General features: G+C 41.1%; 1 protein-coding gene across 3 annotated transcripts in view; it reads left to right on the top strand.

Annotated features, from left to right (window-relative positions):
• The window catches only part of ENPP2 (ectonucleotide pyrophosphatase/phosphodiesterase 2), a 120,149-nt gene that overhangs the window by 40,158 nt on the left and 56,804 nt on the right, over positions 1-23,187 (top strand). For 2 of the 3 annotated variants that reach the window (XM_089517878.1, XM_089517876.1), the window contains exons 1-6: positions 155-352; positions 654-759; positions 14,910-15,065; positions 17,360-17,485; positions 19,984-20,044; positions 21,843-21,940. In XM_089517878.1, coding sequence (XP_089374004.1) covers positions 320-352; positions 654-759; positions 14,910-15,065; positions 17,360-17,485; positions 19,984-20,044; positions 21,843-21,940 — 580 coding nt within the window. In that variant the 5' untranslated portion in view covers positions 155-319. Of the gene's footprint in view, positions 1-154; positions 353-653; positions 760-14,909; positions 15,066-17,359; positions 17,486-19,983; positions 20,045-21,842; positions 21,941-23,187 lie in introns of those variants that run through there. The other variant, XM_089517877.1, reaches the window with a different exon arrangement.

Here is a 23,187-nt window from a genome sequence, read left to right as displayed (position 1 = left end):
AATATGGACTTATTGGCCACAGCAAGAGAAGAAAGCTCTGCGCTGCCAGAGGGAAACCACATAAAACGTGTGTGTGTGTGTGTGTTATGGGGGAGGGACCTGGGGAGAGGCATGATGCTTGCATTTTTCTGGCACTCCAGAGCTGCTACGATTTGTGAGTGGAACATGATGAAACCTCCCCCTGGACAAATCACATTGCGGCTGTCAACCTCACCAGGTGGGATTAGTTGTAGCTAATAGACTGAGCAAACAGAGCCCTGCACTCAGTTTAAAGCCAAAGCGAAGCCACTGTGGAGGCTTTTCAAGAATCCTCTTTAGCATGGCTAAGAAAAACTCTTTCCATTTACATCAGGTAGGAGCTGACCTTTTTTCTCTCTCTTTAAGGAGGAGCCACAATGTCTCCCACAAGGGTGGAGGGAAGGCAAATAAAAATAAATGTCTTTTTTTAAAATAGAGTTTGCAAATCAGGCCATTTTATTCCCAAATTCTTTTCTGAAGTTGCTGCAGTGTCCTGGACTGTGGTTGCCCAGGCTGCAAGGAAAGGCAGAAAACAGCTGGTTTTATTCTGCTTCAATCTAACCAAACCAAAGCTGACTCATGGCTTGGATTAATTTGGTTAACTTCTACAGTTTTCTCTCTTGTCTTATTTGCAGGTAATATCCTGGTTCACGTTTGCTGTGGCTCTGAACGTCTGCTTTGGATTTGTAGCTGAGAGGTTTAAGCAAAGCAGCGATGTGGTGGAAGATGTTCGGATCTCAGGTAAAGGAATGCCTATGAATGGTCTATTTTGATGCATTTGGCAGAGGGAGGCCAGGTGGGTTGAAATGACTTTGAAAATGTCTTTTTACTGTTCTTTTCTGTTCCGGAATATGTCAAAGGTTATGTGAAAAAGCTGGGGTTTATTGACTTCCAAGGCTTGCTTATAGGTAACCTATTTACTTCTCTGTGTTAGAGAGGGAGAGACAGATACGTTCAATTTATGTTCAGGATCTCAGATATTTGGGGGTTTCATGTGTGTGCATGGGCATGTTTACACTATACAATCAATTCTGTCAAAGTCAGTATTTTTTTAATGTTGGTTACATTGAGTTGTGGTGGGAATATACAGAAAGTGAAGTGCACTGATTTCCAGATACTTGCAGACCTCTCTGAAAATAGCATATGGGAAACTTGGGTTTCATTGGATTAGTTTGCATTTTTGGACAGAAAGAGATTTCTGATTATCTGCTGGCTTGCTGCCTTGGCTCCTGAAAATTCATATAGCCAGCCTCCTGGCAGAGAAATGGAGGGGTCAGGAGCAAAGAAATGGGGATATCAGGTGTTTAATGTGACCCAGTGTGGTATAGTGGTTTGAGCATTGGACAATGACTCTGGAGACCAGGTTCTGAATCTCTGCTCATTCATGTAAACCCACTGGGTGGCCTTGAGCAAGTCACACTCTCTCAGCCTCAGAGGATGGCAATGGAAAACCCTTTCCAAAGAAACTTGCCAAGAATGACAGCTTTGCCTTAGGGTATCCATAAATTAGAAATTACCTGAAGGCACACAACAGTAGAGTTGTTGTGTGCTTTCAGGTCATTTCCAACTTATGGTGACCTTCAGTTAAACCTTGGGCAAGTCACTGTCTCTCAGCTTCTGAGGATGGCAATGGCAAATCCCCTCTGAAGAAACTTTCCAAGAAAACCTCATGATAGGTTCACCTTAGGGTCACCATAAGTTTGAAAGGACTTGAAGGCACACAACAAAACAACAAATGTGTTTAATGCTGGACACTGCATGATGCAGATGTTGGATAACTTAAATGTGGCATCCTTTTTAGGTTTAAGAGAGGAGGGGAAAGAAAGAGACATCAGGACCTTTCCTTCTAGATTTTCTCAGAATGCATTTTTAACCTTAGGACTTTTTAAAGACTACAACTCTCACAAAATCTCTAGCCCACGTGGCTAAAAAGGAACTTTTCCAGGCTCTGGATTAATGCATATTAAATGTTAAAAAACCACAATAACTGAGGGCAGGAGAAAGACCTTTCAGCGCAACTAATTTGTCTGTAGAATACATTTGTCTCTGCCAGCTTAAATGGCTTTCTAATAATGGACAATTGGTTAATCCCATAATAGCTGGGTGAGCCTGCATATTCAGGAGCAGTATACTTCTATAAATACAGTTTATTGGGGGGATAATAAAAAGAGTCCAGCTGGAACAAAGCAATGGTCCAACTAGCTTGCCTTCTTGTTGCCAGTATCGCCTGGCCAGTTGGCACCACAGATCCTGTAGTCCTCCAGTCTTGTTTGACCTCCAACACTGTGTACTCAGAGGCATCCTATATCTGAACACAAGATGCCCTGCCTGTGAGTTTTCCAGAAATATCTGACTGTTCCCAGCTGGGAATGTTTTTCCTTGGTCTGATCAGAAAGCTGCTCTCAGATTTATGTTCTTACTGATCAGCAATTCTAATGCTTCTGAAGTGGTGTTCTTCATTGCCCTTGACTCATACTGCAGTTTCTGGCTCTGACATACAAAAAGAAGTCTTAGCTTTTCTCAGCCCAGCACCTCCAGATGTGATGGACTGCCTTGCCTCACCATTTCCCAACCAGTGTGGGAATTGTGGATGATAGGAGTTGTAGTCCAACTCAGCTGGATGGTGTGAAGCTAGGGAAGGCTGGCAATAATATACAGGACATGAAGGATTCATCTCTACTACTAAGCTGCTCTGGGGATTTAAACATTTCAAGGAATTTGCAGCTATTTAGTGTGCACGTACAGATGCTAATTTGAATATTGAAATTATTTTTGTTTTTTTTAAAGGGAGGCAATGAGTTGCTTAACATGTTGTTTCTCAGCATGGATCATCCAGACATGCTGGGCTACAGAGCCTTGCTCTCTCCCAGCCAGCATGGAAATTGTGGGTGATGGAAGTTGTAGTCCAACCTGACTGGATGGTGTGAGGCTGGGGATGCTGGCAAATAAAATAAAAGCAGATCTGATTCTCATCTAGCAAAGCTTCTGATTAATTGCTAATGTACTGAAAATTGTTTTATGCCTCCTACCATACTGATGTTGTAGACAGTTCTCGTAGACACACAAACATAATAACCTCCTTTATGTTTATAACCTCCAGTGGAGCTTTGAAAGCTTGCAGCATGACTTTTGTGCATTTTGGTTGACCCCAAAAAGGTATCACTGTTTTGTGGATTTTGGATGTTTTTATAACCTTCTTTGCATTCTGAGGCATACTTTTTTTTTTTAAAGTATACGTTTGGAGAAATGAAACTGCCATGAAGTTGCTGGCTGTATTGTTGTGACCATAAACAGTATGTGTGTGTATGGATACATGCTGGTGTTTGCTTTCCTTGCCAAAGTTGTTTCTAATGTATCACGGTAATGGAAACAGGATGTACAAAATGTGAGATCAGGAGGCCTGGAGTTTCAGTGTCACAAATGGGAGATCTGAACGATGGTCTGTGAAGAGAAGGGTGTGCTGTTATCCAGCATAACTTATTTTTAACTGGTAACAAATGCTCAGATCAAAGGAGACTGCTTCAGGCTTTGATAACCACACATGATTCCTATTATTGGTAATGGAAGCTGCAGATGGGGCAGAACCCCTTAGGAACGGCAAGGTGGGAACATTTGTGGCAGAGGCCTCTTACACCTCTGCTGAGTTGGCTTGCACATTTAAGTCCTTAACATCCCTTTGGATCAAATTCTGCTGTCTGATCCTGCTGCTTTCCAAGCTAACATGGAAAATGTTTTCTCCATCTGTTGCTGGAAGATAGCTCGCACTGTCTTTACAGGTGCTGGATATCGTACTTAGTAAATTCCAAACATATGGCTGGAGATATCAAAACAGCCCAGCTGCTGTTGAGAGTTGAGTACTTTGAAAAACTCCACATCAGTTTCTGAAAGCAAAAGACTTTTTAAGAAATCCTTTAAAAAAAATAGTACTTTGAAGCAGAATGTGAAGAAGTGATTCTTTCCCTACTACAAGTCCCAGAATTGCCCAGCTGATGTGGACACTGGTTTAATAATAATAATAATAAAATTTTATTTATATTTCCCGCTTCTCCCTTCGGATCAAAGTGGAACTGCAACAAGTAAAAACGTCATAAAATAGATATAATTCGAAATACATCAATCAAAAGAAGAGATAAAAAGGGAGGGGTTGCTACAGTATTGCTCACAAACATAGGATCGAGTCATTGTAGTAAGATATTATTCAAAATCAAATTAGAAGAGATCATTTGGATAGGCCCGCCAGAAGAGATCTGTCTTCAATGCCTTTTTAGAGGCTTCCAAAGAAGTGATAAGACGGATCTCTTCTGGTTAGTTGTTCCAAAGTCTGGGGGCCATCACAGAAAATGTTCTACAAGAGGTAGTTTTCAACCTGGTTTTAGGATGTTCTAATATTTTTGTTCTAGATGTTCTGAGAATGCAGGGTGGATTATGAAGGGAGAGGCATTCCCTTAAGTAACTCGGGCCCAGGCCAAATAGGACTTTATAGGTAATAACCAACACTTTGTATTGTGCCCAGAAGCTAATCAGCAACCAATGAAGAGATTTCAATACCGGTGTAATATGTTCTGATCTCGGCGTTCTAGTGATCAGTCTGACTGTGGCATTCTGCATCAACTGAAGCTTTCGAACTTGTTACAAAGGTATCCCCATGTAGAGCACATTGTAGAAATCTAAACAAGAGGTTACCAGTGCATGTACTACTGTTTCAAGGTCTCCCTGAGCCAGGTAGGGACGCAGTTGGCGTATCAGCCAAAGCTGGTACCATGCACTCCTGGCTATCGCCTCCACCTGAGATGTCAGCTGTAGAGACAAGTCCAGGAGTACTCCCAAACTGATACTGGTAAAAGTAACAGATCTGGACTCTGTTTTGACTCAGTGGTTCACTTCACAAAAGGGACTTACTTGCCTGCACAACATGTACATTCAAAGCCCATCATCTTTGTCTACTAGCACTATGGCAACTTGTATGGCTAGTAAGATACACCTCTTTGAGTTTTGGGTTGTGTTGGCTGCTGTGCATGAGGTTTGGCCATTGCTTGGAGAAAAATCCTTTTTGTGAGTAGGAAAACAGGGTGAATCTTTTGGCTTTTGCTTTAATTTGCCCATTCAGATGCAGGCTTTTAATATGAGTTCTCTATACCTGCACTTCACAGCCAGGAGATGAGTGCTTTTTATTGTTGCTGTCTTGAAAACATATTCTTAAGTGTTGGGAAGGTTTTAATTAGTAGAGTGCACTCAGAATTCAGTTCCTTCTGTATGAGTTGGAGCAAAAACAGTAATCTTTTGGCTTTGAAAGTATGCCGCTTACTGTGGCATTGCATTGTTATCATTATTCAAATCAGGGTGTTGCTGTTTTGTAATGCATTGCATTGTGACCTTGTCTGTCTTTTTGCACTTTTGCAGAACACTATAAATAGGAATCTGCTCTCCATATGTTTGGGGAAAAAACACCTCACAGATGCTAGCTTTGCCCTTGGATTTTCCTCTGTAGTATTACAGGACATCATATACTTCAGTCAGCAGTATGTTCCTGAAGCAGTTAGATTTCTTGTGTCCTAGCTGAGGAAAGCAAACTGATATTGCAGAGCCAACAGTCATCCTAGGACGGTTGACTGTGAGGATGTGTTTTCCATCCTCCATGTTAACTGGAGATGCTAAGGAATGACATATAAAGTAAGTGTTCTGACAGTAAGCTGGGTCCTTTTCAGTGTGTTGTGAAATTGCAAGCTCTATTGTGACACCTTCCCTACTGCAAACATCAAGGAGGTGTTATCATCCAGAAGATTCATTCTTATGAAGTCACTTGATTGGTAAAGTCAGAAGGACTTAGAAGTGGTTCTTTCTAATTTCCATTTGCTAATTTGTGTCATGCCTAGAACTAACAGTAGAGTCTGGCTGACCCATAGTGATGGGGTTGAAATACCTGGTGCAAAGCAGGCCTTGTATTTGTGTACTAGAGAGCCAGAGCTGCTAGGAACAATTCTCTTATAAATGTTTTGCCCTTTTATGTTGTACAGGTAGAGTTGCCATAATTCTCTACTAAAAACAGGGACAAAATGTAGGACAAAATTTAGACCAAAATAAAGGACAACTGTAGGATAAAATTTAGCCCAAAATGTAGGACATTTAAGGTCCTCTATTTTTCTTAAATGTCCTACATGTTGGGTTAAATTTTATCCTACAATTGTCTTATATTTTGGTCTAAATTTTGTCCTACATTTTGTCCCTGGTTTTAGTAGAGAATTATGGCAACCCTATAAGGGCACATCTGATAGGTTCCATTGATAGGTTATCTGTAAGACTGCTGTTACAAGTCCTCTCCCATGATGCACTGGCAGCAGTGGTTAGGAGAGCTGCTTCTTTGACCATAACTCTTCAAATCCCCCATCCAGCACAATAGCCACGCTGGATGGGATATTCTTGGAGATATAGGCCTTGTTTACACGGATTACTACAAGTCCTCCCACCTGGCTTACTGCCTCCTACTTACACAACACTAGGCTAAATCCCCAAATCAGGTTGGGTCTGTCTCTATGACACCTGCACTCAGCTGGTGGTTTCCTTACCCTAACCTGCATTTAAAAAAAATGCTGCAGGTTTCCAGGGGGTTTTTAGTGGCTGCCATGGCTTTTTAACTTGCGGTCCCTATTTATCACCCAGTGCCACTGCTGTGGGCACAAGTTGTTCTGAGGTCAGAATGAGTCTCTCAGAATCAATAGCATGGCTGGGTGCCTTGTTCTGATTTCAACACCAGTGCTGGGCAGAAAATGGGAACCATGTGGGAAGGCAGCTGCCTGTTGTCGCTGGGGGAAGAGACCAAAGTAAGAAGTGAATTTGGGGCCAGAATATTCTGAATGCAGCCCCAAATATACTGTCAAGTATAGATGAGCCCATAGTCCCAAAATAACTTTTCTCAAAATCTGTCAGTGTATGAATGTTTTTGATCATTTGGATAATCTGGAATATGTGCAGTCTAGTATCTTGTTAACATTGGCATGGCTACTGCTGGTGCCTTGGGAAATACCAACATGGTTATAAGATAGATATGTTATCAATGGGCATGGGAGGCACCTGTGGTGAGAGAAGCTTTGATAGCTCTTCAACCACAAAGAAAACATAGGTTATGTGGCCAAAGTATGACATCCTCAATTTGATCAACTTGGCTACAAGGGAAATTTCTTTTACAGGCTCAAGGACCCATTTGTTTGTCTTTTTGGCTGTCCATGGTAGCCTCAGCACTCTTTTCCTGCACCACATCTCAAACGAGTTGATTTTCTTTCTGTCAGATTTCTTCACTGTCCAGCTCTCACATCCATATATGGTGATGGGGAATACAATGGCTTGGATAATTCTAACTTTAGTGAACACTTGTATGTCTTTACTCCTTATGATCTTGTCTAGTTCCTTCACATTCCCTGTCTACTACTGATTTCCTGATTGCAGTCTCTATTCTGATCAATGTTTGATCCAAGGTTCAGGAACTCTTTAACTGTTTTGATTTCCTGATTGACTAGGATGAATTTATGCAGTTCCTCCATGGTCATTATTATTATTTTTTTATGTTCAGTCTTAAGCCTGCCTTTGCACTTTCTTCTTTGACCTTCCTTACTATTTGTTCCAAGTCTGTGACGTTCTCCACTAGTAGTATGGTGTTGTCTGCATATTGTAGATTGTTGATGTTCCTTCCTCCTGTCCTCACTCCACCTTCTGAGTCTAAACCTGCTCTTTGTATGATGAGAAAGCAATGCTAGGAAAGATGGAGGGCAGTAAAAAGAGAAGAAGACTGCATGTCAGATGGATGGAATCAGTGAGGATGACACGGGCATGAATCTACAAGACTTAAGCAGAGCAGTGGAAAATTGGGTTTTTTGGAGATGTCTCATCTACAGGGTTGCTATGAGTGGGGGATGACTCAAGGGCAGTTAACAACAACAATAGCAACACCAACTTTTTATATGGGACTGCCAGTGGGTGCCCGACAATCCCACTGGCAGAAAAGTAATGTTATTGAGCCTTCGTGGTACTACTACAACACAAATTGACCAGCCTGCAAAGTGTGTCAAATTTAAGTTGTGCAGTTTTTAAAAAATGTAGTTGGGCAGTTTTTAAAAAAAGTCTCCAGTAAGGATAGGGAGAAAATGGAATCCTTTTTTATCATATTGTTTGGAATGGTATTGAATCACATGACTTTACTATTATATGGTATTTATTTGCATTTGTACTAAATGATCTAATGGGCACTGGGAATAACTGAGGCCCGTTACAGACGGGCATAAAGTACGGACTGGGTCCATATTAGGGTTAGAAAGGGGCGTCCCTTCCGGACGCCCCTAACCCTAATACGGACTGAGTCCGTACAAAATGACGGAGCCCGTTCCACACGAGGGCGCCATCTTTAGGTAGCGGACACGCTGCGTCTGAACGTCGCGTGGCGCATATGATGCTGCGAGTGCGCCATTGGCGCCTCACACCGTCATATCCGCGCTGCAAAGAGAAGCGCCATTTTGGCACTTCTTATTTGCAGCGCGGAGGAGCCTCGCGGTTTGGACACTGGGGCTCCTCCGCACTGCAAATGGCTGTGGCGGCAGACCGCCCCTTCTGGGCGGTCTGTAACACGCCTGAATTAACTTGTTTTTTTCAAACTGGAGTTTGAGTAGCAGCATAGCTGTGCAGTGTGTAAGATACAGCAAAATCCACTTAATGTGCTATGCAAAAAACTACGTAGAAATTATTCTTTGCACACAATAAGTTTGTGTATCTAGACCAACAGTCCAATAAATGCCTGCTAAATTTTATTTTTTTGCAATTGACAATGAAAGAGGTCTTCAGCAAATCCTGGAGCCAAGCACATCTTGTGGTGTCATTTGTGTCTGAAAAACCAATGTGGCTGAGTTCCAAGAGCAAATACAAATGTTGCACAAGGTTTGGTAATGAGACAGGCTGAATGGAATAGGTAAATGAAAATATTGAACAACCTCCTGAAAGACGTTAAAATAGTTCATTCTGGGATCATCTTGTGAAATGTCACACTCAAATCTGGCAGTGGAAAAATCTGAGAGATTAACAGTGCAGTCCTGTGGCCCTGGAACAGCATCCCAAGGGCTGTGGAAAAAAAATATAGGTCTGACCTCAGATCCCAGTTCTCTGTCCCTGTAGAAACTTATATGGCCTTCACCTCTCTGGTGTTGGGAGAGACAGAACAAAAGATGACTGGAGGCATAGGCAGAGTGCTCAGCTCAGTGTCTGAGTATATGCTTTGCATGCAGAAGGTCCTTGGCATCTCCAGGTAGACCTGCAAAAATATTTGAGAGCAAGTGCCAAGCAGGGTCAGCAATATTGAGTGAGATGGACTAATGGACTGACTCACAATAAAATAACTTCCTGAGATCTTAAGGTGTGGGCAGATTGTGAGAGTTTTGGGAGTAAAGCAATGTTTGCAACAAGTGCATTCATTGATTCAGATCATGTTTAGGATGTCTTGGATTAAATATAGATGGTCCACTCAGTGTTTGGGAATGCTATAACAGATGCATTGTGGCCTTGGACAGGGAGGGAACTATATGACATAAAGTCTCCATCTTTTAAAGCATCTGAGGATCCCACTTCACTACTTCTAAGAGCTCCTGGCTGCTAACATAGCACCATTCTAGTCACTGATTATCTTTGCAATTTGTAGGGACATTTAGACAAATCCTGGAGTCAGTCTAAATGATTCCCCCTCTGCTATAAGCAATGAGAGAGAAATAGTAATGCAGAAAAAAATATGGGGGCATTTACCTGGATTCTTTTTATGCCTCTTTCCACAGTAAGATGACCCAGAAGCAGATATAACCTCCTTTCAACCCTTGCCTGTCCCACTTCTTGGACAGTATGGGGACGTACTTATTATGGCTTTACAGGGGCCCACTATCTGGTCTTATGTTTTAATCCTAAAAATTTAAGAATGAGATGCTGCTGACTTGACAATCTGGTAACAAAAACACTTTTAGAAAACAGTATCTCAACTAGCATGTGGTTGTGAACCACAGGGTTGAATAACACAAAGGTTTAGAGTAAATTTTGTCAGCATTAATCAGGACAGAAAGACAAATGTAACAAAGAAAACCATATGAAAACAACAACAACAGAATCTCTGGTCAAGCTATGCTTGGTTAGGACCAGCCAAATCTGTGTGATGTTTATTGTTCATTTCAGGGAAGAATAATTTCAGTTAGTTTTACTTAATAAAATCTTCTGCTCTTATAATTGATTTTTAACATTTTATGCAAGAAAAAGGGCAATCAAGTTGAGAGAGGAAGAAGGGGGAATATATTGCATGGATTCTTCCTCAAATGGTTCCATATAAGGATGAATGAGAGGTGGAGGCTGAGATGCTTCAGAATCCTTTGCAGAAGAACTGCAACTCCCTCTTTTAGGACTTTCTCACACAAGACTACAAAATTGAATTTGAACAAGATAAAAGCATTTTTGGCGGTATCACATAGTGTCATGCTGGAGCCTTGGTGGTGCAGTGGTTAAATGCCTGTACTACACCAAAAGGTTGTGAGTTTGATCACAGGGGCTCCAAGGCCCACTCAGCCTTGCATCCTTCTGTAGGTCACTAAAGTGAGTATGCAGCTTGTATTGCTATTGCTGCCTTGCTTTCTATTAATTACTACTGTGCACCTTTTCATTAATGGGCAAAACATGCCAATAGGCTCTCAGTCTCACTACTATTCCATTACTGCCTTCATGTGATATGTCCCTTCACCTGCAGTTCTGCTTGTCAACCAGTTACTTGGAGTGAGAGGTTGTGATTCTGCTCCTCTTCCCTCTCGTGCAATGATTACCAGTATCAACACCTTCCCAAAGCTGGCTGCTGGGTGCACATTCACATAGCACCTGGCTTCCAGAGACGGTTGGCAGCTGGCATTGCTTGCTCCTCTCTTCTTGGAAGGTAGTGCTTGGTAATATGTAGAACAGATCATACAACTAAGGATCACCAAAGCACTATTGTGGGGAAATGTGTGATAAGAAATGATGTCAAAACAGCATGCTTCCATTCTTAAACTGGCACAATTATGGCAGGACAGCAGTCTGGTGTGATAAAAGTTTTTAGATAGAAATATAATATGGGAGAGACATCGCTGTGGTAGGGTGTAATCACAGCATAGCTCTTGCAATGAAAAACAGGCAGGACTGAGCCCTGCTAGGCTAGGAAGAGCAGAGCTCCCTCCTCCTCGAAATGATCTAGAAAAAATGGATACCCAAGACTCCTATGTAGTGGAGCCTTCTCTGGCATTATCAATCCAGACTGTACTAAATGATCAAGTACTAATACATATTAAGGTAGTGATTGTTGTTGAGCCATTCCAGCAATATTAATGACTGCCTTCAGGCTATCCTGTGTATTCTTCCTTGAGAGTAAACTACACTGATCACATGGAGGGCACATTATGTACATTGTACTTGTATGAATATTAATATTTAAGAATGCCTGAATTTTAATGGGTGAAGATGGCCTCCCCCTGTAAGTAGGGACAGATAATAACAACCTGGTTGTTAATGTCAAGTCTTGTCCACCTTAAGGCTCAGAATTATTACACCTTTTCAATTATAATTCTTCAGAAGAGAAAATAGTTCCCCTTCCCCAAACCTGTGTTTTTATTATCCTGCAGAACACAAGCAAACAAGTCTAAAAAACGAGTCCTATCTATATTAGACCCTTGTATGTAAACGTGTGGCACAACCTCCTTGAATCTGATGCCATCTGGTTGTGTTGTATGACATTCCCCACCATTCCCAGACTATGCTGGCTGGTGAGGATGGGAGTTGCTTTCCAGAAAGTGCCAGGTTGGGGAAAAGTGAGATAAAAGTGTGCATGCATATGTACACTCACACACATACACCCCACCACTACAATAGAAGAAGGGAATGCACTATCATTCTAAGCCTTTTCCTTCCTAAAGGGAGATATTCCATCAATGGAATAGCAGTGAGACTGAGCGCCTATTGATGGGCTTTGCCCATCAATGAAGGTGCACTATAGCAATGAATGGAATGCAAGGCAGCAGCACGACGTCGTGTGATACTGCCCCAAAACTCTTTTATCCTGTTAAAATTCTGCTTTTATAGCCTTGTGTGATAAAGTCCTAAAAGAAGGAGTTGCAAATCTTCTGTAAAGAATTATGTCTCAGCCTCCACTACTCCAACTCTCATTCATCCTTCTATGGAACCATTTGAGTCAATGCAATATATTTCCCCTTCATGCTCTCTCAACTTGATCACTAGAGTACCTTCCAAGATTAGCCATTGTATCTTTGAGCCATAAGAACTACAGAGGAATAGTGCAGCCTTCTGGACATTGATGGAGTACAACTCCAAGTAGCTCTAGCCAGCAGAGTCAAAGGTGAGGAATTATGAGAACTGTAGTTTAGCAATATTTTATTTATTTATTTATTTATTTATTTATTTATTTATATCCTGCTCTTTTCCCAGGAGGATCACCTGATTTCCACCCCTGTGCTAGAATATGGCAGAAACACAGAAACGCACAAATACATGTACAAAGACCGAAGCCCTATGCATGAACAGTATTTCTATGTGCTTGGCTACCATTTAGATTAGAGATGGGCAACTTTGGCAGGTCTGGGGGCTGCTTATCTGTCCCACGAGATTATCTGGGGGCTGCACATACTGTGGAAAGTGGGAGGAAAAGGAAATTCGAAATGGCTAAGAGGTTTTGAAAAATTGATATTTTGGGATGTTAGAGGCTGCAGATAGCCTCTGAAATCTATTAGAAGGTAAACTGATGCTCCTATCAACAATTCACCTTTTTCTTTCTGGAAAAATTATCTTGGTAGGGAAGTTGGATGAAGAGGACTATAGAACCAGCCTTTGAGGTGTTACATGTGGTTTCTGAGGCAGCCCTTTTCTCACCCTGTTTTTGAACTTTCCACATTAGACATTTTTCCAGGAGTTTATTTCTTCCTCCTTTTCTCCATGCTTTTCAATATGTTCAATATGTTTTTATAGTACTTTAAAGTTTATTTGAAAAGTGCTTCATTTCTCTTTACTTCAAACTGATAGGTGTTTTACTCATAGTCTCGATGTAGTGATTTCGGTGCTTGAAGTCAGAGGTAACCACTCACTGACAAGTATCCAAAGAGCTGAAAAGGGGGTTGTATCCAAGATTGGTTGGATGCACTTACAAAGCTTTCATGCTCCAATGTCATAGCCTTGAGAACTCTGCAAGCACATTTTCAGCACCGTCTTCACAGAGTCCATTTTGGATCTCTGTACTCGTTTTGGCTGGATGTGTAAGGAGCCTGGGCTGCATGTATGCCTATGTCTCTTACAGGGTTGTCAGGTCAGAACTAAACCTGGCCCTGAGACTTCAGAGCCAAAACCCGAGATCTGTGGTGATGCCCATTGTGAAGTCAAAAGTGTGGGCCCTGATGATTTTACAAGGGTGATGTAACTTCACAAGTGACAGCCCTTGCTAATGTCTGTAAACGTGTACTTTTATAGTTGCAAAGCAGCTGCATAGAATATGTCATTAAAATAAAAACACCACCAAATCCAACAATTAAGAAAAATACCTACTGTATATACACACTTATCAAGGCAGAACCTTGAGGTTCCTCTGCCTTTGCTCTCAGGATGAGAGCAACCCTAGTCCTCTACATATTTATTCTTCTAAAGTATATAGAGCCATTCACCGATTCATTCATTTTCTATACATCCCTGTACACAGTAGAGAATATTGTTGTAATATTGGCATATGTCACTTACTTCACATTCTGTCTCTCTTTCTTTGTTGCTAAGTAACCCAGCAACATATTCGTCTCTGGGCTCACTCATTTTAACACAACAACTGCAGTTTTGTCTGTCTTATTTGAGGCCTCAAAGTTTGGGAATTAGAATTTGTTGTAAGAACTATTTAATAACATAACATGAGCCATGCTGGACCAGACCAAAGGTCCATCTTGTCTAGTATTTTATTCACCCATTGGCCAACCAGATGCCCATGGGAAACCCAAGAACTTAACATGAATGGCAAAATATCACTCTGTTCTTGTTTCATAGTAATGTATATCCAGGAGCATACTTGTGGTAAGATAGAGGCATAGGGTTGCCTTGTCTCAATGAATTTGTCTAATTCCCTTTTAAAGACATCTTAAATGGCCAGTCATCCCTTGTGGCAGCAAATTCAAGGTTTTTTTAAAACATGTACAAAAGAATTATTTCCTAACTTTCGCTTACAGCAGAGGTGAATGGTAAAAATATAAGCAGTTTAGTGTCCTTTCACATCTCTACCCTAGAAACGTGCTTGAAGAAGCCAGAGTCAATTTTTATTTCTCAAAAGTGACTCTTTATTTCACCTTCTTAGCAGGAGGTCAAAGTTTGAGGGCAAGATTTTGTGAGGTCATGGGTTGAGACCTTAATGCTCACTACAAACCCTTGTCCTTCTACTGACTTCTTCATATAGGACCCACTCTATGTCCACAATCTTCTCTCCTTCCTTTCGTTTTGGTCAGTGAATTCCTAATTCTTAATAAGTCCTAATTATTTTACATCCTATATCTGTAGTTTCTAATTTGCATAATTTTGGTCAAAATATGGGGTTTTAATGGGATTTGGAGGGGCCATAGAATAGACATAGCTTTGATTTATTATAAATTAATCCAGGATAAGAACAGCAATGGGATAAAAACAGTAACATACCAATTCTTGGTTTAATTAATTCTTCCCCTGTTCCTCCATTTCTGTTTTTGTTCCCTTCTCACTTGTACTGGATGACACAGCTGGGCCGTTAACTAACTACTATAAACAGCAGTAGTTTGAGCAATCTGTAACCATCCACTGGTTGCTTGACTTATGGTATCCTATTTTTCTTTCCCTCCCTCCTCCAGTCTTATCAGATTCCTCTTCGATCAATACTTCTGGCTCCTGCAAAAACAGATGCTTTGAAATTCAAGATGCAGAGCCTCCAGGTTGCCGCTGTGACAACTTGTGCAAGAGCTACTTGAATTGTTGTGCTGACTGGGAAGAACTATGTTTAAAGACAGGTAGGATAGTTCTAATCCCTTTTCATATACATGGCTACAGCAAATGAAAGTTATCATGACCTCTTGTCACTCCCTGTGCCAAGATGTGTTTTAGCCTTGCTTCTAATGCATGATCCTAGGTCCTTTTTAGTAACAACTCATTCATGTTTCACAGAAATAATAGGCAGATTTCTGACTGCTCATATCTTTCACCCTCAAATGTTTAGGTATCTGGGCTAAGTGTTTGAGCACTTAAAAACTAGACAATGTATTTTTAACAAAGACTCTGAGTAGAACTACAACAGAGTGTCTCAAGGGGCCATAGAAAGATATCCCTTCTCTGTTTTTTGACAAAGCTCCAGTCTCATCAAAGGATTGGAAGAGGTGATCCAATCTTGGATACCCCACTCCTGGGCACAACTTGTCTTATGGGGAGGGTGTAGTCACTCTTTCTTTTGGGAGGTCAACATTTTATCTCAGAAAGAAAGAAAAGGTCATATGGGATGTGTGACAGTAGTTTTGGAAAAAGAAGATGTAAATCTACTGCATTTCCAGCTCCCAACCATGCCCCCCCCCCCATTGTATCTGTGGGTAAGTGATTTAGACCAGCATCTAAATGAATTCACTCCCATTACTGTCTGCCATTCTGTCTTGCTTACAGGAGCCCCAGCATGCTTAGCATTGCAGTCCAAATGCCCTGGCTTTGTATATATCAACCTGCATGTAAGCCTTATGGCAGGAAAAGTGTTCTTCTCCTCTACTCCATGATCTGGTCCTTGTCCTCCAGTTCCTTATTCTGATATGGTTCCAGTATTCTGCTGAGATAGGGAGCAGAATTGCCCCAAATAAGTGAAGTTTGGAGCTATTTCTCACCCTTTTCTCTGTAGCTCATCATGTGCATCCACATTGTGCAGGGAACATCAACAATAAAATGGAGATCTTGGAGAGAGGAATTGGATGTTTGTAGTAGGATGGGGTGGCTGAGACATCTTTGTGAACTGTCTTTCATCCATTCAGAATCTAAGCTCATGCCATCTTTTAATTGTTACAATTTTAGTCACAGAAATTCAACCTCGGGCTGAATCCATAATACTATGAGCTGGTTTGAGCAGAAGAATCAGAAGTGTGAATCTTAGGGTCTTACATTTCTTCCACCAACTCCAGCATAGTCACTAGGATAAATTTAAACAATCTTGCTCCCACCATTTTATATTTCTCAAAGCTTGCTATATCATCTTAATCTGGACCAGCTCCAATTAGTGAAAAGTGAGCCATTGTCAGATCCTAGTTTATGAATCTTGCTCATTTTTATTAGCTGTAGTGAAAATTAAGCACAGTTTAAGCAGGGACGTAGCTAGGATTTTAGGAAGGGGGGGTGTTCAGAATAACTGCCATCATTATAATGGGGCTTGGGTGCGGTGGCGCAGCAGCACACACCATTCATTTTTCTAATGGAAGGGGGGGGGTCCGGACCCCAAGAACCCCCCCTTGGCTACGTCCCTGGTTTAAGGTCTTGAGGACATGCTAAACCGTGGCTAATTTACAGCTGAATGATACTAGAGGCATCCATGTGATCAAGGTAGAGTGGGGAGCCTATAAGCCCGAGGCTCACCTAAACTCATTTTCAAACACTAGGCTTTTGCAAAGCTGATGAATTCCTAAACAGCTGATATAAACATTAAAACATAATTCAACCACAGCTACATATCTACACATACTGCTTACAGACAAAGATGCTCATGTATTTCCATTCAATTTTTTTCTTAGTGATTCATTTTATTCATGTGGATATGGAGAGGGTGGAATTTCCCCAAATCTTCCCAAGGAACAATTGCTAAGCTGGTGTTCACATAGCAATTTATTTATTTTTTAGCATGCGGAGATGTCAACATATTTGAATCAGTTCTATAAAATGTGATTAATCATAGTAGAGAGGATGTGATTGAGGTGTAGCTATTTAACAGACTGCAGTTCCCAAGATTATTTGGGGAATGTCATCATAGTTAAGCAGACAGCCAGTGTGGTCTGTTTGCCGTTGTGCCCCTGGCCTTGCTGATTTTTAAAGGCATTCAAAGCAGGGGTGGGTGTTTTTGAACTGCAGCTTCCATAAACCTTCACCATTGGTTTCACTGGCTTAGGCCATCATCCATTTGCTAACCTCTGTTTCAAAAGTCATAAGTGGAAGGACCTGAAAGACCTTCATGACTGCTTTGTAAATCTTGCGCTCCAAAGGTATGCTTTGTGGTATGTTTTGTGTCCATCTAATGAAAACAACAACTTTGTGTCTTATGTTTCCACTTTTGTGATAATGTCAGCTGGAGGCTGGGAATGTACAAAGGAGCGCTGTGGAGAGACACGCAATGAAGAGAATGCTTGCCACTGTTCAAATGACTGCCTGTCCAGAGGGGACTGCTGTACGAATTACCATGTTGTTTGCAAAGGTAGGTGTTTCTGTTCACTTGTTTCACTATTTCAAAAGCACTTTAGATCATGGTTTTCAACCTTTGGCTTTCCGTTTGTTTTGGACTTCAACAGCCAGGAGCATCAGTCAGTATGGCAATGCTCAGGGCTTCTGGAAATTCAAAGACCCTGAACTCAAATGTATGGAGGGCCAAAGACTGCGAACCACTATGTTGGATAATGTTGTTTTTATGGATAAACACATTCTTGGGATGGAGACGTGAGTTATCGAGTCCAGCCTTACTGGAGGAAACGTGGGGGGAAGTACCAATTGTTGCTGCTGTACCACGATGGCTAAGACTGATGTATAAATTAAGTATCATGTGAGGGACTTTACTTGTGCAACAGGAATTTCTCCTATTTTTGCTCCAAAGGATCCTTTAATACCCAGGAGCAATTGGGAAGCATCTACATGAGTGAGAAGATATTCAGTCTATTGGTATCCCTTTTGCTGCCAGAAGGATACAGTTGGTTAAAACCTTGAACTATGAACTGAATACCTTGGTTAGGATCACATCTCATTACGGGTAGTCTCAGAATGGAATATTTTTTCCCATCTGCAATATGGGCTATATGAATGCTGACTATGAATATCTAAAAATGTTAGACAACTATTGAGTGGATATTCCACAGCTAGGTGTGGGGAAATCTGTCAATTTTGCTTTTTCCTAGAATTTTAATATTCAAGTTCTTTTCCTGTGCTGGCTATGAAGAAATTTGGTAAATGCTGGTAAATTGTAAAAAATAAATTAGAATGAAATTCTGTCCATCAGTTCTGGCCAAATCCAGTTGGTACAACTCTTACCGGCATGAAGAAGGCTATGGAGGCCATAGATACATCGAAGAGGAGGAGGCAGAAAAGAGGGAGTGAAAACTCAGTAGTCCAAAAAAGTAACATTCCCAAGTTCTCAAAAAGAGCTTACAATAGAATGTAGGATCTACACCTGGGATCTTTGAACAGTGCAGAAAGGCTGAGGGTGAAATAAAAGTGATCCCTGTTAACTAAATAAGGGAAGGAAGACTAATTGGATACAAAGCTAGCATAAAGTAGGACTGGTCTTGCTTGCTAGGAAACAATGAAATGACTGAGGTCAAGAGCCAAAATTAATTGTCTTTCATTTCTGGTTCTTAGCCAGTATACATTTCTCCTAAATGCATAGTTCCCCCCGTCATTCTTTTCCTCCTTCCATACAATAAAGATTGTGTAAATTTCTCTCTGATTAATCATGCTTTCATAAAGACAACCATGAAACTACAACTGCAACTGGGGAATAAACCTTTGTGATCACAATAGGGCTTAATTTGAATAAACATGGATGAGGTTTGGCTGCATATCACTGTCTTAATGGTAACTGAAATCTGTAATTATATAGGCTCTTGGAATAGTCACATAGCTGTAGATCCCATGAGAAAAGGTGGCAAAGTGTTGTCTTCAAGGTGACTTTGGACTGCTCTTCCCAGCAGCTCTGGCCAGCATCGCTAATGGTGATGCAGTCCAACAGCATCTGGAATTATAAATGGTTAATTTTAAAAAAAAGATTTTTGCAGCGGTCAGCCCTTGTGCTAGCAGAAGTCATCAAGGCTTTGCTAATTTGCAGACCTGAGTACAAATTTTGGGGTAATGTTACATAGCAACTGATATGGGAGTTTATCACATTGGCTTTGCTCCCACGATACATGAGGGATGTAACTTTAAGAAGGGTGATTTTATTGCATTTCTCCATTTGCCAGGGAGTATGCAGCCTGTATGCAAGCCAGGCTTCTGCTGCATCTTTTCAAGAATGAGAAAATCCCATTCTTGAAAAAATGAGGGAGGCACCTGGAGAAGCCTGCCTTGCATATGTTCTGAATACTCCCCGGCGATGGGGAAATACAATAGAATCTGCCTTATTAAAGCTTCCTGCATCTGTCGCAGGAGCAAAACCAATGTGATAAACTCTAAGATGTTGCAAGTTCTTCTAACTCAGTGGTACTCCCAACTTTTTATCCTAGGGACCTGCCTTTGCCGCTACATGCCGACATCACCCTCCACTTGACGTAGTATATGAATAAAAATATTTTGTTTAGTGTGTATATTTTCATTTACACATTCATGTACATTCTTATTTTAACATTTTATAAGAAAATAACATTGTTCAAATTAAAACAATTTTAGTTAAATAAATTCAATATTTAATGCAATGAATATGTAAATTTTACACTTAAAAGGTTTAGAAAGAAGAGGAGGAGGGCCTCCATGTCTTGTTCCCATCCCCTTGAGCAACTGTTGTGTGCTTCCCTGAGGGTCCTGCCCCACTGTTTGAGAACCACTGTTCTAACTCTTTCCTGCTCTATATAGGATGAAAGTTCTGTTCAGTTTAGCTAGCGCTGTGTAGTTATCTCTATCTCTGTGTCATCATAAAAACAAAGTCCTCAGTTTGGATTTAATTGCTCAAAAGCTAAATAGGCACTATATAAAATGTAATGTATATCCTTTTAGGAGGAGAACACTGGGTTGACGATGTTTGTGAGGATATACGTACACCAGAATGCCCAGCAGGGTAAGTACTGTATTTTATCTAATACACTGTGTATGTGTCTTCACATTGCCTGTTGATGTATGGTGACCCCATGGATATTCAGAGATGGTGTGCCATTGTCGTCTTCTGAAGTGTAGCCTACAGCACCTAATATTCCTTGGCAGTCTCTCATCCAAATACTTACCAGGGCTGACTGTGCTTAGATTCCAAGATCAGATGGGATCTGGTTTCTTTGGGGTATTTAGGCCCAGTATATCTAATACATTACTATTATTGTGTCCCTTCACGTTGATTCCAGTTTATGGTAATCCTAAAGTGAACCTATCATGGGACTTTCTGGGGCTGAGTATGTGACTTGCCAAAGACTACACAGTGGGTTTACATGGCCAAGTGGGGAATCGAACCCTGATCTCCAGAGCTGTAGTTCAATGCTCAGACCACTACACCATGCTGGCTCTCATCTAATACATTGCATTATAGTGATTATGTATAGCTAAATCTTAGTCCTGACTAGAGTAGAGACACTGACTCAATTGGATTTACCTACATATTGACTCGCATTCAGCAGTGGATTGAATAGGTGTACTCTGGTTGGGACAACCCCTTCCCCTCAGAATTCCAGCCATTATATTTGTATAATGTATATTAAATTATAGAAATATAATATATATCTTTATATGAAGGAATATAGGCAGATTACCAGAACTGGGATTGCCATTTGCCAGATCAGAAAAGATGTTGGTGGTAAATCTGAGCTGCTTTATCCAGGCCAAAGCACATGCTTAAAGTACAACACATTCAAATCATCATTTAGAGTTAACATGAAAATCAGATGAAGAGCAGCAGAACAACAAACCAGGACCAGTGAAGACGTAGTGGTTAAACAAATATTGTTACATGTTGGCTAACCAGCTCCTTGTGAAGGGATCTTGAAGAGTGTGTGTGTACACACACACACACACACACACACATATTGCATTTATTCAGACCATATTGGCAACTGTATTTTGAGAGAAGAGGCATTAACCCAATTTGTATTGCCATGTGTTGGATTTGTTATGGTCCACTTTTAAATCCCTCAGCAATTGCTTTTGCAGTTTCTTCCATGTATTTAAAAATACTGTGCATCAAGGACAAAATGCTTTGGAATTATTTTTTTGGCAGAGGGATCAAGGGATATTTGTCCTTGAGGTAAAAAAGGAGGAAGGGAGGATGGGACCAATGGAAAGGAAAGTAATTCTGCGGTCTAGCTACTCATTATAATTGATACCACACTCTTGGAGGCTTCCTTTGAAATAAAAAAATGAACAATTTGTAACTTGTTTGGGAATTCCAACACAGCATGAAACATTCACATTGGTAACATAAGTTATTATAGACATCACAGTATGTCCCAAGATTAAATATCTTAGCACCAGAAGACATTCAGGATAAATAAAACCTTCAAAACCAGCATATCTTAAAATATGTGGTGGGGCACTTGTATCTTAATTCCAAGCCAATCTTATTTTCATGTTTAGTCCTCAACACTAGAATTGTGCTTTTCAGCTGCAAACCTATCTTCTTTTATTTGATAGAAAATCCCACTGACTCAGTGGGGCTTCCTTTTGCATAAAACATCTATATTAAGCCATTAATATAGACCAGCCATTTCAACAGTCCCTTGTAGCAACTGTGGAATACTCCAACTTTAAAACATCCAAGAATCCCTGAAAATTGTAGCTGGTTTTATTGTTCTGTTTTTTTTTTTTTTTTTGAAACCATATTTGCTATGTTTTTATTTCATTTGGTGACCTCATTAGTATGCCATTTGCTCCAGGTTTCATCGCCCTCCATTGATAATCTTCTCTGTTGATGGCTTCCGTGCATCCTACACAAAGAGCGGCAGAAAAGTGATGCCCAACATTGAAAAATTAAGTAAGTATGTATGTTTGACAAGAGTAAAATGCAGACCTTTTAAACACCCTTTCCTCTCTTTTGTTGTATTTCTTGGTTTATATATCATGAGGCAGAAGGTACAGTTCCAGGGCCATTTTTGTGGCCTTCATCCAAAGTTTTAAATTTTGGGGGGGGGGGGGGGGGAGAGAGAAAAAAATTAATATTTGTGCCCAATGTCATCTAGGAAGTGTGAGAGACAATTTTGACAAGTCCTTCCACCCCTGCCGTTTTAGGCCCAGTGAAGCTGTTTAACCCCTTAACAAGTGATCTGGAGGTATGGTTTTGGTTTTCTTTTGAGTTTCAAAAAGGCCACTCCTAGGCCAAAAATTGCTGTAGAAAGGCATGGTGCAATTATTACTTGATGCTCCAGCAGGTACAGTAGGTATTTGGAGAAAAAATAAATAAAAATGGGGTGGTGGACACAGGCTTGCCATATCCTGGTTCCGAGTGGGACATTCACGGTTTTTCAACCGTCTGGAACGTCCCATCCCGGGTATGGCAGCAGTCCTGGAAGCTCCCGGTCACCACCTCCTCCCACTTAGCTGCGGCACTTTTAGCGTGGCAGCGGCAGTAATGCAAGGCCTAGCTGCCATGCTAGGCCTTGCTGGGAAGGAGGGCTTGAGGCGGAGCCATGCAGGGCCTAGCCAGTGGTCTAGGCTCCAGAGGAGGAGGCCATGGCTGTGTGGCTTCCTCCTCTGGAGCCCAGCCCATTGGCTAGGCCCTGTGTGGCTCCACCTCCGAGAAGGCTTGCCACCGAGCTGGGCTCCGAAGAGAGAGGCCGCGGCCACAGCCTCTCTCTTCTCAGAGCCTAGCCGGGATCAACAAAGCCTTCTCCTACTTTTTTTTACATTTCTCCCGGTTTGGAGGTAGACAGTTATGGCAACCCTAGACACAGTGGGATGCTAGAGCTGCCCTCCAAGATCCAGTGTGGGGCATGTACAACCTCTGGGCCTTAACTACAGTTGCTGAAAGTGATGGGTAAACAATGTTGTGGAAAACAAGATATGAATAAACAGATGTACTACACACTGTAGCGTTTTGTGGAGACATTATTTGTTGATGTGCAACAGAGATATGTGTATTCATACATTAGTATTGATGTATTTCTTGCTTTGAGGATTTTCTTGAGAACTGAGGCATTTTCTTTGCTGTGTGTTGAGGCGTACATCAAATTATCACATTCGTTTTTAGTGTGACACGTCTCTCATAGAAATGAAATAATGCAC

The sequence above is a fragment of the Sceloporus occidentalis genome, unplaced genomic scaffold (genome assembly GCF_023333645.1).
Source record: "Sceloporus occidentalis isolate IW3139 unplaced genomic scaffold, rSceOcc1.0.p SCAF_3, whole genome shotgun sequence".
Taxonomy (NCBI): Eukaryota; Metazoa; Chordata; class Lepidosauria; order Squamata; family Phrynosomatidae; genus Sceloporus; species Sceloporus occidentalis.
The sequence above is the reverse complement of the archived record's forward strand: the minus strand, read 5'-3'. Positions and strand labels throughout refer to the sequence as shown.